Source organism: Phycodurus eques, chromosome 22 (genome assembly GCF_024500275.1).
Source record: "Phycodurus eques isolate BA_2022a chromosome 22, UOR_Pequ_1.1, whole genome shotgun sequence".
NCBI lineage: Eukaryota > Metazoa > Chordata > Actinopteri > Syngnathiformes > Syngnathidae > Phycodurus > Phycodurus eques.
In genome coordinates, this window is record NC_084546.1 from 2,629,038 (window position 1) to 2,642,238 (window position 13,201).

A 13,201-nucleotide genomic window follows, 5' to 3' on the forward strand; every position below is an offset into this window, starting at 1 on the left:
CATTGCCTGACCTGGGATACCATTTCCGGGGATTCATTTCCGCCGCCGTGAAGGCAAATAAAACAGCCGGTATAAAGTGTCACAAAACAAAATATATTTATGAAAATTAACCAATTATCCGTCTATATAGATGCACCCATTCTGCATTTTTTTTTTTTTTACAAACTGGGGAGGGGGAAAAATGCTGTTTGAACAACCTAGTGGGCTATTTCACTACCGTAGATTCGACCCTTTTAACTTTAGTTAAAAAAACTCATTTAAAACGCAGTTCACGTCGACGTATATATCATAGACATATCCCCTAAAATAAGGATATATATTAATTTTTTAACAAGTCACAATTTTAGCTGTTTGAACAACCAAGTGAGATATTTCTGCCAATCAGATTCGACACTTTTAAACATTTTGTGAGGGTGGGGGGGAAATAATTCAAAACTATTTTATCGCGCAGTTCCCTTTGACATATATTTATCGACGCGTATTCCCCAAAATTAGAGCATATTTCAAGTATTCTCAGGGCAACCGGTGGCGGCCAACTGATCGGATATGCCTTTTCGTCACTTCTCCCTCGTTTTGGCGGCAGGGGCGGCTTCAAAATGGAGGTGACAACAAAGTACAACGAAGATCATTTCAACGCGGCTTCGGTCTTCTAAAAACTAGCTGGCTCGTTTCATCTCAACGTTTTAGTGTAGTAGAGCTCCTTTTTCGATTAGCTTGGCGGAAAATGGATCGACCGGCGAGGTTTGTCAAGACTTTTAAAGTGAGCCAGTTTCGTGTGTTAACTTTTCCACTCAAGGTGTTTTTTTTTTTTTTAATTTATTATTATTTATGGCTCACAGGAAGATCAACAGCGTCAATTACTGCGAGTCCAGGGATATCGACAACGACGGTGGGTGAAACAGTCAAAATGTAATCTTGGTCGCGGAATGTAGCGTCGACGCGAGCCGAAATAATTCCCACCAGCACACAAGCGCAGTGTGATGACCTAAAAAAAAAAAGCTAAAAAAAATCTCAGTAAAAACTTCATAATGACTGTAAAAGTGTGTAAATCTGTTTGGGAATCATGTACAGCAGGGGTGCCCAAACTTTTTGGCTCAGGCCCCACATTGCCGTAAAAAAATTGTCATGCGGGCCAGCATTAATTTTACATGCTACCGACGAGGGGGAATGCTTTTTTGTATTTTTATTTTACTATGCTGTCTGCCGCTAGGTAGATCTTATAACAGCCTCGCTTGGATAAATGAAGGTGAAAATAAAAATTAATGAAATGCAGAATAAAGTATTTTTATGAAATTTGACTCAAACTCGAACTTTATTCATCAGAGTCAACAAACAACATGTTTGCATTAATGTGAAGGGTGATACTGAGATCTCGACTGCAGTAAATGGGGCAGGTGTGGCTCAAAAGCGGTGGTTTTCATGCGCAAGATGTCACGCAGGTGGGAGTCACTTCGTCTTGTCCTCACGCGGTTCTTATTCATGTTCATGACTGAGAATGTCTTCTCACACAAGTATGTCGAACCAAACAAGCTCAGCATTTTCTTAGCAAATGTACGAATCTCTTGGAACCTGTCTTTGTCCAGCTGCTGGTAAAAGTTGACAAGAGGGAGTTGTCGGTACCGGCTGCGACACTCCGTGTCACACTGCAGCTCAATGAGCTCCAACTGCAGGTGGGCTGGAATGGCACTGAGATCCACAGAAAGGGGAGAAGAAAAAAAAGCGTGATCTCCTTTTCAATAGTTGCAAAATCCCTGAAACGCTGTTGAAACTCCTCAGTCAGAGATGAGATGTTTGCGGCATACCTCCTCATTTGCGCACTGATATTGTGCGCTGGACAACGGGTCATTATTTCTTGCAGAGATTGGAAATGTGTGGTATTGGGCTGCGTTTGTGACAGTTGGGTTTGGAAAAGTAGCAGCTTGGTCCGAAAGGCTTTAATATGTGAATGCAGTTGGCTTATCAATGCAGTTGGCTCGTGTTCAGGTTGTTAAGATGTCGGCTTATGTCAACTAAAAATCCAAAATCAGACAGCCAAACAGGATCGGTTAGTTCTGGCATCGGTTGTCCCTTTTTTGCCAAGAATTGTCCAATTTCCTCTTTGAGTGAGTAGAAACGCTGCAGTGCAGACCCCCGACTGAGCCATCTTACGTCAGTGTGATACACAACATCTCCGTATTCAGTGTGGATATCCAGTAGAAATTGTTGAAACTGGCGGTGGCACAGGGCTTTGGAGCGAATATAATTAATAGCCTTTATCAGCGGTTTCATAACGTGATCATATTTCAGATGTTTGGCACATAGAACTTGTTGGTGAATAATACCATGGAGTTTTATAGCTTTACCTCGTTCTTCGCTTACTTTGTTACACACTAGGGTGCTCGCCAACCATGGCAGGTGCGCCATCCGTAATAATCCCCGTGATTTTATTGCACTTTAATTTTATGTCATGTACGGCGGAACAAACAGAAGCAAATAAATCTTTCCCTCTTGTTTGGTCCTTAAGGCTCTGGAGGTCAAGTTAGCTCTTCACGCACGTTCATTTCACTGTCCACTCCTCTCAACAACAAAAAATCAGTAACTGAGCGCTGTCGGATGCATCCGTGCTTTTGTCACAGGCTAACGAAAAAAATTCAAACTCCACTCCTTTTGCGTCCAACCGTCTCTTAATATCAGAAGGAACTTCTTCGATCCTTCGTGACACAGTGCTACGAGCCAGGAAAACATTGGCGAACTGTTGCTTTTTCTCAGGACAAATGTTCTCCACCATTTTCATCACACAGTCTTGAATAAATTCACCCTCAGTGAAAGGTTTGCGGTGCTTGGCAATCAGCGTTGCCACCTCATAGCTTCCCTTTGTTGCATTTTCATTCGACTCACTGGCTCTTGTGAAAAAGTGTTGCTGTGCCGTTAAACCAGCTTCCAGTTGCTTCCATTTTTCACTGCGTTCGTTCCCAGTTAGCTTGTCGTAATTAGCATGTTCCGCCTGGTAGTGCCTCTTCATATTGAACTCCTTGAACACAGCAAATTAGGCAGACGCAGTTGTTTCTAAACTCAGCGAAAAAATATTCAGACTTCCATTTGTCCCGGAAACGTCGGCCCTCGGTATCAGCTTTCCTTTTCTGATTGGTTTTATGACAGAGGCTTTCGGCCAGTGGAAATATGAACACGGGCCGGACTTTGGGCATGTCTGATGTACAGTAATGTTATTGATGACTAGATGGCATTCGTTGTTTTTGTCTCCCTCGTGTGGACAAAATGGGTAATGCGGTAATTCAAATTCTATTGAGCCAAAGCACATGCTTCACATAAACATCTCACGGCACATCCAAACAAATGTATTACAAAAGTATACATATTGAAAAAAATGATAGTCTTCTTTTACTCACAAATTGACTGGGTCAGTTTAGTTGAACACAAATGTATTATTCCGTTGTATGAACGACAACAGAAATACTCACTGTTTATGACAATATTTCTTTGCGCGCAATCCTTTTCAAGGACTGTCGACCCGAGAACGAAGAGAAGGACTTTGTGACAAAAATGAGTTGACTTGATTCTTGATGTCAGATGAGGACTTCGCCTGCGTGAAGCCCCCGCCGGGCAAGAAACCCAAACAACAGGAGCACAGGAACACATCCAGCCAAGAGGCAACCCAGGCGAGCCACAAAAGCAGGTAATTTGGACACAAAAATGGGCAATCTAGCGCAAGGTTGTATGATTCCAAAATGTCTTCCAGAAAGGATCTGGAGGCAGCAATTACGCTTTCCTTGCTCACTAACAGTAACACAGGCGGGACAAAGCAAGCGCCTCCTGCCAGTCGAGGTCTGCGCAAGTCAAGTGTGACTGAGCATTAATTTCATAGCTAATTTGATTCCTTTAAAAAACACATTGTGGTTTCCAGGTGACGAGAACACAGACCCCGCTTCCCTGCACCGCTCCAACTGTAGTGTGGACCCGTCCCTTTTTGGTAAAAGCTTCATCTCGCTTATGTATAACAACAATTAAGTCCCTCAATTTTAAGCTTTTTTTTTTCCCCCCTCAGGCTTGGATGAAATCTCCTCCTCCGGTCAGACGAACACCAAAGAGGAGCAAAGGAGACGCCCTCGCGACGCCGACTACGAGCCCCAACTGTCAGCAGGTAGACCCTCGAGCGTCCCTTGACGGCTTCACGCACGTTAAAAAAAAAAAAAAAAAAAAACAGTCGGCTTTTCAGAATCGGAGAGCGAGGAGGCGTCCGGCGAGGACGAGGAGTTCACTGGGAACAAGAGCTGCAAAAAGGAGGAGAGCGACCAGCGCAAAGCTCGCAAGCGTCCCGTCTGCAAGCAGGAAAGGCAACCGCCCAAGTTGAAAGCGCAACCCAGGACAGGTTTGAGAGTTCACTTTGACTTGTTAGCTTTTACAGCAAAAGGACTGGCGAGTCCTCGGCACTAAGACGCCGGCAAAGGAATACCTTTGTCGTTGGTTGCTCTATTTTTTTTTCAGCATTAAATAAAATAGTCAACATGTCATTGAAGCGTCTGCGGCGTCGCCCACGCCGAGAAGCCCCCCGACGCTTAAGCCCGCCGTGCCCAAAGCGCAAGTCTCGTTCAGTCCGACAGGAAGCAGGATTCCCAAATGGAACCCGCCAGGTAATCGCGAGTAGTAAGGGCATTGAATTTAAAACCAAAACTAAATTGTGTTGTGAATTTTCCGCTTCACTCGGTAGGTCAAATCGGAAAAAGTCCGTCTTCATCCCAAAGTCCCGCCACCAGGTCTCCGGGTCAGGGCCTTCGTCTGGGACTGTCGCGGCGCATCAGAGTCAAGCCGCTGCACCCCAGCAGCGCCACCAACTGAGCGAATGAGGAATGACAAGTTGATCTTTTTTTTAAACGCATGTAAATATTTATTCAAAATCTCTTTATTGACGCTGCTGACATTGTTTCCCCTTTTATTCTGAGTGCACATGAACTGAAAATAAAAGCAAGATAAAAGTCGGTTTCCAAACGCATTATGTAACAATGTCCACAACAACCTCATTCGCGTGATGATCCACTAAACATCCAAACGTGACACAAAGATGAATTCCATAAATACAAAAAGACAGATGCCTTCCAAATCAACAAACACTTCTGCAAAACCACCTCCATGCATTCATATTCAAATATAATATATTGTAACTTTATGTTCCAATTAAAACCTTCGGAGCCGCCACGGCAAAGAGGATAAATGTCGCCCCCGGTTGGTCATAGTATGTATTACGCTTTACCTTGTGATTGCCGCATTCTTAATTATTCAGGCCTCGCATAAAGCTGCATGAAAATATGAAACCGTGTCCTTTTTATGAATCAAATGGATGCCTGGTTGGTGGTTACACGGTGGGGCCCGACTCTGCTCAGTAAGTTCCATCGAGCGTTGTGAAAAGGTTCCGTCGGGCTCTCAAGCGTGAGCCGAAACGAAGGCGTCCCATTTCCTCCGCCACGCGGCCTGCGCAGAGTCCTTGAGCGTCGGCGGCAGAGAGCTGTACCTGCAAGGAAGCAGACGTTAGCGGAGCGCCCGGCCGCCCGCGATCCGTCGCGGCGTCACCTGATGGAGTTGAGCGCCAGCTCCTTCAGCGTGCCCACGTTGGCCTTCAGGCCGCCGATGCCCACGAAGGCCTGGTAGAAGTCGTAGGACAGGCCCGCCGTGCCGAACATGGACGGGTCGTCCGAGCTGATCACCAGCGGGTGGCCCTCCGCCATCAGCACCGCCGCCGGGTGGTTGCGCAGGTCGGAGACCAACTTCAGTACCTGTGGACACATTTCAACAAAACGATTACTTTTTTCAGCCATCAAAGTGTTTTTTACCCCCCCCCCCCACCAAATCTGTCAAGGTTTCAAATTTAGCTTCGATTTGGTGAATTAAAAAAAACAAAATCTCAAACGTCACATAATCTCAACCGACTTTTTGAATAATTTGGCTTAAAATGTGAAAAACACCAAATCGCATTCGCTGGCATCGCGAGATGAAGAAAATAAATTTGTCGTAAATAAAGAATCATTTAGTGAAATTGGATGATTTCCCGCAGCTCGCTAAACAGAAAAATGAAGACTCGTGCGACCGGACCTGGTTTGAGATGGGGCACACCTCCACCGCCACCTGCCTCACCCGGGACATCTCCTTGGCGAGCGGGTGGCGCGCCAGGGCGTAGCCGTGCCCGATGCGGCTGCTGTTGAACAGCAGGGCGTCCAGAACGTTCTGATCCGTCTCCGTCCCCTCCTCGTCTGCCGAGTGTTAGCGACGTAATAATAATACAGTAGTGTAGTTAGCCTAGTTAACAGAAGTTTAATTCCGAAAAATATCTCGTTTTAAGCTGCCGCAGCATTCAAATCAACCAACCGGTTTCTCCCGCGTGAAAGAAGTAAGGCAGGGTGACGCCCATCTGGGCCGGGAGCGACAGAGCGTCCCGGAAGTACCAAAGCGGCCTGCCGCCGTCCTCCCTGCCCACCTGCAATACAAGACATCCGGTACCCGTTGCGTAACCGTCGCGCCGTGTCGGTAGTACCTGCGTAAGACGCGAATGGGTACCAGGTCGAATCCCGCCACCACATCGGGGAAGTCCCTCCGCAGCTCCGTGGCCTCCTCGACGGCCGCCTTCACCTCGGACGCACTCAATGCCCTGGAAAACAAAGAAAAACAAAAATGAAATCCTGTCTTTGAAAGCAGTGGACTTGATTTTAGCCACGTCAATCTTCATTTGACGTCACTGGGATGCTTTTGAGCCTCCAGTTCCCAGAACGCGACGCCGCACGTCGCTCTCCGTTCGTGCCTGTGACAACTTTCTAGAATCAATTCTGTAAACTTGCTTCTATCATGTGTAAAGGTTCATTTGCATATCATTTGGTCAATTACGGTAAAGACACTTGTATATGTATCTATTTTTATGTGTGTGTGTGTGTGTATCGTGCACTTCCAGTTCCTGCTCGTCTTCTGAGCAGTTGCGGGATGCGCGTACCTGTGCACGGCTACGATGAGGCGAGCGCCCAGGAAGTCCGGATGCTCGGCCACAAACTTCCCGACGACGTCTTGGAAAGTCCTCAGCGTCCAGATCTTGTCGTGGATGCTTCCGTCCAGCTCGTACGTCTGAAGCCACACGCGACAAAACACGATCGCGTCTCGAATGTTTTTGGCGCCGCGACGAGAGCGAAGACGAACCCTGGACAGGCCGCTGCGCAGCTCCAGATACATGACGTTGTCTCGGTGGAGCTCGTGCAGGCCCCGCAGGAGGTAATCCCTCAGGACGGGGGCGTGGCTCACCAGCCCGGCGCCGGCAACGAAGGCTCTCTCGAACTTGTCCCACACGGCGTCCTGGTCCGGGTACTCGCCGTCCGGGTCGTCGGTGACCAGCGTGAGATGCTTCATCAAGCTTGAAAGCGATCCGAGTGTCGTCACTGGAGAGTTTTTGCAAAAGGGAAGACGTGAGCGGGTACCTGGCGTCGAAGGCGGCCGCGTCGCCCGCCTCGGCTCGCAGCGCGCTGACAAGCTGCCAGTAGAAGCAGTCCCAGCGCGGGTACGGCCGGCGGCGAGAGAAGACGAAGCGCGCCGAGTTGTCCCACGTGAAGCAGACGTAGCAGTGCGGCCGGTACGTGGCGTTCTTCACCAGCCACTCGGCGCTCACCAGCGACGAGCTGTGAACGTGCAGGGCGCCGCCTGCGGGTGACAACGTTTCTCAGTTGCCAACAAAACTCATTTTGGACACAAATTCTGATGGAAATGCTTGTCTCAGCATCGACAGCCGATATTTTGGATTTTAAAAAAACTGCGACACGGAAGCATCGTTACGAATGTTGGCGTCTCCGCGTGGCGAGGTCACCTTTGGGCATGTCCTGCAGCAGCTTGAAGACGGGACTGTCGCGTATGAGGCCCTTGGCCTTGAAGAAGTGGACGGCGGGCGGGAAGGGCTCGGCCGCCATCTCGCGCTCCTTCATCCGGCGAAGCTCGCCGTCCAAGCGCCGCTCGGCCGCCGTGAGCGCCACGCCGCCGCCCGTCCGCCGCGACGCCTCCCGGCGCATCAGCTCGTCCCGCTGGCTCGGGTCGGGCATCCCCGCCGCCGCCGCCGCCAACCACAGGAGGGTCACCGCCGCCTGGGGGAGGGAGGCTACCATGCCCTTCGGTGCCACTGGGGGCGCTGTTCACCTCCTCGGCACAATACAACATTGTCATTTTATTTCGTTGACATGCATGAGCTTCGAGCGGAATGCATCGGAAATCAAGACACGAAGCGCTTATTGTTATAGTTGGCGTTTGCAGTCTGTGTGACTACAACTGCACCGAGCTTGTCTGATATTTACCTGTAGTGACAAAGACAACCATATTGTTATACTTTGCAAATCAACACAAACATCGCACTATCAGAATTATTTATTGCATGTTTTAAAGAAGCCCTTGTTTGTAGTTTAGACATAAAAATAGTCAGATTGTTTTGAAAGCCAAAAAAAAAAAAAAATATTCTTATATATGATTATTATTAAATATTTTTCACAACAGCCAATATTTCACAAATTCTGCCAGGGCACGCAAACTTCTCAGCACAACTGTGTTATTTACAGCCAGTTTTATTTTATACAGTCAATTCTTGCAACGCTTTTCAGAGCGTACATTGTCAAGTCAACGACGACCGACCTGTTGTACGTTCGTGACATTACAGTGCGAACACCTGGCAACGACCCCAACTAAAATGCAACTTTTAACAATCAACAGTACAGTCAAATGCCAAAAGTACTTACAAGAAGCGGTGCGTTCCACTCAGTCGTCTTGCTCCAAGACTGCGCTTGTCCCTGCCTCACAACTCAGTAAAACACTGGGCCAAACAGGATAATTGAGGCATTTTTGTCTGACAAATAGCATGTGATTAACTAACCGGCCCGGCATTAATGAGTTAATTAATGTGTGTGTGTGTGTGTGTGTGCGCGCGCGTGGGTGCGCTGTGAGGACACGTACGATGCGTACCGACCACCATTCATATATTTTATTATCATATTGTACAGTTTACACCACGACATGTTCAAAACACACATAAATTAGTCAGGAAAGCTCATATACAGACAAGTGTATCCTCTCTGGTGTAACAATAAATTAACCTTTTAAGCATCCTAACTTACTTCATGGTGGTCACAATCCAGCAAGTAACCACATCCCGTTGTCACGTAATGACGACTTGCCGGTGGCGCTCCGTCATGCTCGGAGGAAGACGTCAGCACCACATCACACACACACACAATAATAACAATAACGACGGCAAAGCACCCCCTTTTTGCGCAGGTGTGAGACCAAAAACAATAGAAAATGAAAATAATACAGAAACGAGGGGGCGGGGCTTCTCAGTCCATGAACTTGCGGTTGGGGTTGGCGCCGAAAAGAGCCACTCGGATGTCGGGCATCATCTGCGAACATGGCAACCACATACAGGTCAAGTACACACAAAGGACAAAAGGACAAAAGATGCATTGTTTGGGAGCACTGATGAAAAATTATCAATATCGCATGATCATGAGACCAAACTAAAGAAAAAAAAAAAAAAAAAGGGGGGAAGAAATACGTCCAACAAAATAAGTTTCTTTTTATTTTATCCAAAAGAAATGTTTTTCTTGTTTCTCTCCGTTTAAAAAAAACGCTTAACTAAAAATATAATACAATTACTAGAAATTTGTTGTTTAGCACAAAAATGTTTGCATTAAAAAAAAAAAAAAATAATATGCATGGTCTTTTAAACCAAAATACACAAAACCTTTTTTTTTTTTTCCCACTCCCAAAAACCTCAAATGTGTTGTTTTTGGATTTGATCTTTTTTTTTTTAATCCCCCAAAAAATATCGCTTTATATTTCATGAAAACGTTTTGGTTTTGTTTTTACATTTCCCCAAAACAGAAAAAAATGCTTTCTTTGGGAAAATATGGTTTGTAAATGTTTTTTGTTTTTTTTACCAAATACACAAATATTTTTGCTTGCATTTAAACAACAAATGGACTAAAAATGGAAAATATTTTGTTTGTCATAAAAATGTACTTTTAATTTAATCCCCAAAAATATTTTTTTTGCATGCGAATATCTTTCCCTTAGTTGTATCCGAAATGAACCCTAACCCGAATTCTTTTTGGTGTGCAAATATATTTGGAGATGCTGTTTGTTCAGAGACAATGTGAGTTTCACCCATGACGCATCGTTCACGATTTATTCTTGACAGCGTGTTTCAGTCTCGTGAAAGGCTCAATGTTCAACTGTTAATTCGATGAAATTCGTTATCTGATCAATGTCATGAGGCTTACTGATGATGATCAGTGACGGTGAGTGCAATTGGGGGGCAGCTGACTTTTGGTTTTTTTTTGCCAATGATGCGTTGCTTTGGAAAGTAACTTAAATGTATAATGATAGATGTCTAAAAATGCATATAGCTATGGTTTTCATTCTGTACAATATCAATGGATTCTGTTTCAATTTAAGTGGAGAAAATACAGTTTGTGTAATTAAAATCTACATTATTATTTTGTGAGCATTTTTTTTTTTTTTGAACGGGGGAAAAAAAGGGCCAAGATTTTATGTAATTTACCTCGTAACACAAATCCTCTTTCCCCATCGAAATGAATGGAAACGTTCACTTGTACGGTACGCTTTTCGGTTTGCCGTACATGGCAGTGAGTGTTACATTATCTGTCTACACGTTTGCGTGGCTGCCCACGAGATGTCGTCACCTGCTGAGCCAAGAGGTCCAGTCTGTTCTCCAGGGTGTTGGCCACTTTGATCTTGCCGTCTCCGTTGTAGAGTTCGACGCCTCCGGAGCTGTCGAAGCACTCGTGAGTTCGTCGACTAGCATCGTGTCGGAAGGCCTGAAAAGAGGCTCGGCGGCGCTCACATGTCGGGAGCCAGGAAGTTGTCCTTGTCGATGCGGACCTCCACGTTGTTCTTGACGGCCGCCTTGTACACGGGCAAGTTCCTCTGGATGGACGCCTGCGAGTCGACCGGAGGCGTGACGACGGGAACCGGGTCGCCGGGAAAGCGGGACCGGCGCAGAGACTCACCTGCACCAACTGCACGTCTTGCTTGCGACATCGAACGGTCACTTTGGGCTCCAGCAGCTGATACAAACCCTGAAACAATTAACCGGTTTAATAAAATATCATTTGTGTACATGCTGTAGTACTCCTGGTGTTTATATGCGACTTTGATGCACAGTGACGGCAGTACTCGTGGGGGGCTAAAGTTCTGTCAGGAAATAAAGACATCGTTGTTCTCCATAATCGCTGACCTGCAGGATCAAGCCGTCGATCAGCGCGGCGTACCTCGCCGGGTCTCGCGCCACGTTGGCGAGCCGTTGACGAGCCTCGTTGAGCATGTCCTGAAAGGTAAGACGCCCCCGGCCCCGTGAAAACACAATTCGGGCTCCCGGACGAGTGCGTGACTTACCGAGATCATGTCGTCGCGGGCCTTGAGGACCTTGAGGCGGGCCTGGTTCATCAGGTTGGACATTTGGCTGTTAAGCGGGCAAACGACACACACGTTGGCTCTCGCGTCAGCGCGTTACGCCGCCGTTGTCGCGCGGGCGGACTCTTCGCGCCACTCACATTTTCTTCTGCTGCTCGATCTGCTTCTCCTTCTTCTCGTAGTACTCCATGATCTTCAGACGCTGCGTTTGCACCAGGCGGCCCTTCTCGATGTTGAACTCCTCCTCGGCCTGCGGGGGGAGAAAAGTGCGCAAAACAGAAAACTTACTGCTTTTTATTGACTTTTAGCGCCTCCTAGGTACAGTTGCTCCATACAGCACACCCATCTCACGCAACTGAAAATGCTGCTTTTGTGAATATACTAATGACAGACACCATCTCCCCTACTTGGCGTCTGCATGACTCATTATCTAATCAATGCATTCAATCAAGTAAAACCAAGTAATTGATCCATCGTGATTGTACCTTAGCGTCAATTTCCTCCGCCTTCTCGTTGGCCTCCTGCTCGATGAAGGCCATCATGTGCTTGATCTGTCGACATGACAAATTAGGTTTATGTCACTAAATATGAACCACTCTTTGAACAGCAGTCGCCAGACTGGGAAGGGATTTAAAATTCAACACTAATTTAAATATTTCCCCTTTTACAGCGGTTCCTCATCCGGCCCCTCTCATGTGATTGTCATGTGATCCCCGGTCAAGATGACGCCATCGCTCCACGTTCAGTCGCAACACAAACGACACATCACACGCCAAATTCAACACACCCACACAAAAAAAATCCTAAATATGAAATCATCGTCATGTTCTTATTCGTTTTAGCAATAACCTTCCGGAGCTCGCTCAATGTCATTCGACAGGACGCTCGCGATTTCTGGCAGACAAAACAAAACACATTCAAACAAGCAATAACAGTGTTCGTCACTAAAAAAAATATATATATTCTATGTGATTTTAAGATCCAAAGTCTTGGTTACCTGCTTCTGAACGTCGGCATCGCTGAGCGCCATGGTCGCTACTGCTGCTGCTCGCTAGCTCGGGCCTGTCATTCAACGAACACGCAAATGTCAACAAAACCTCCTTAAACGCAACATTCCAACACAAATCTCGCGTTGTATAATCGACCGACATTCTGATTAGTATTTATATTCACCGGGGGGAAATGTGCATAGGACGAAGAATGAGTTAATCCCGGCTGGTCGTGACTCGGGAGAGACGTCTGACGGTCAGCTGACTGGCGAGGTCACGTGATGTTTACTTCCTGCTTTGTGGCCAATCAGGCGCAAGGGTGACGCGGAAGTGGACGGTGACATTGCTTTCCCGTTGCTAAATCTAAATCTAAATTAAACGAAATAGAAATAAATATACACGCGGGCACTGGTGTTAAATTAAACTTATGTAAATAAAATGTAAAAATAAAAAACATTGTATCTTCGTAGGATATTTTCAATGTGATGAGTCAAACAAACTACATATTTTAAAGTTGAACCATGGGACGTTGTAGCATATTTATGAACACTTCTCAATGGATCTGAACTTGTGCGTGTATAAGTAGAGAGTAGCTGCGGATTGCTATGATATCGGCAAGGCATGAACCCACAATTGTTACGGTTTACACTCCGGTTCAAGTCTGATGAAGGACTCCAAAATAAATCATAATTTTCCCACCTGCACAGTCACCCATGGCAGATCCACGGCCAAGTGTTATGTCATGGATTTGGAAGAAGGAGGGAGGGAGGGAGGGAGCT

General features: G+C 46.4%; 3 protein-coding genes across 11 annotated transcripts; 1 reads left to right on the forward strand and 2 right to left on the reverse strand.

The window, feature by feature from the left end:
- The first annotated feature begins 525 nt into the window (after window positions 1-525).
- rad51ap1 (RAD51 associated protein 1) lies at window positions 526-4,978 on the forward strand. Of its 2 annotated transcripts, none has more exons than XM_061667428.1 (9): window positions 526-741; window positions 840-889; window positions 3,568-3,673; window positions 3,737-3,822; window positions 3,902-3,967; window positions 4,043-4,138; window positions 4,202-4,366; window positions 4,515-4,628; window positions 4,706-4,978. In XM_061667428.1, the coding sequence occupies exons 1-9, from the start codon at window positions 725-727 to the stop codon at window positions 4,831-4,833; spliced, it is 828 nt and encodes a 275-aa protein (XP_061523412.1). In that variant the 5' UTR covers window positions 526-724; the 3' UTR covers window positions 4,834-4,978. The 2 variants fall into 2 exon arrangements, with proteins under 2 accessions (XP_061523412.1, XP_061523413.1); XM_061667429.1 differs by having other exon boundaries at window positions 532-741; window positions 4,214-4,366.
- Window positions 4,859-8,863, reverse strand: ada2b (adenosine deaminase 2b). 6 transcript variants are annotated; one of them, XM_061667427.1, is made up of 9 exons: window positions 7,829-8,863; window positions 7,446-7,665; window positions 7,171-7,381; window positions 6,971-7,098; window positions 6,544-6,634; window positions 6,355-6,463; window positions 6,082-6,239; window positions 5,563-5,765; window positions 4,859-5,503 (listed from the first exon to the last, which is right to left on the reverse strand). In XM_061667427.1, the coding sequence occupies exons 1-9, from the start codon at window positions 8,118-8,120 to the stop codon at window positions 5,416-5,418; spliced, it is 1,500 nt and encodes a 499-aa protein (XP_061523411.1). In that variant the 5' UTR covers window positions 8,121-8,863; the 3' UTR covers window positions 4,859-5,415. The 6 variants fall into 6 exon arrangements, with proteins under 6 accessions (XP_061523411.1, XP_061523410.1, XP_061523409.1 ...); XM_061667426.1 differs by having other exon boundaries at window positions 6,355-6,634; window positions 7,171-7,665; XM_061667425.1 differs by having other exon boundaries at window positions 4,859-5,497; window positions 6,971-7,665.
- A 105-nt stretch (window positions 8,864-8,968) lies between these two features.
- Window positions 8,969-13,175, reverse strand: atp6v1e1b (ATPase H+ transporting V1 subunit E1b). Of its 3 annotated transcripts, XM_061667431.1 has the most exons (11): window positions 13,122-13,175; window positions 12,607-12,791; window positions 12,431-12,495; window positions 11,919-11,984; window positions 11,574-11,683; window positions 11,416-11,482; window positions 11,258-11,347; window positions 11,031-11,099; window positions 10,865-10,959; window positions 10,704-10,791; window positions 8,969-9,398 (listed from the first exon to the last, which is right to left on the reverse strand). In XM_061667431.1, the coding sequence occupies exons 3-11, from the start codon at window positions 12,461-12,463 to the stop codon at window positions 9,336-9,338; spliced, it is 681 nt and encodes a 226-aa protein (XP_061523415.1). In that variant the 5' UTR covers window positions 12,464-12,495; window positions 12,607-12,791; window positions 13,122-13,175; the 3' UTR covers window positions 8,969-9,335. The 3 variants fall into 3 exon arrangements, with proteins under 3 accessions (XP_061523415.1, XP_061523416.1, XP_061523417.1); XM_061667432.1 differs by lacking the exon at window positions 12,607-12,791 and having other exon boundaries at window positions 13,122-13,143; XM_061667433.1 differs by lacking the exons at window positions 11,258-11,347; window positions 13,122-13,175 and having other exon boundaries at window positions 12,607-12,781.
- Between the last annotated feature and the right edge of the window lie 26 nt (window positions 13,176-13,201).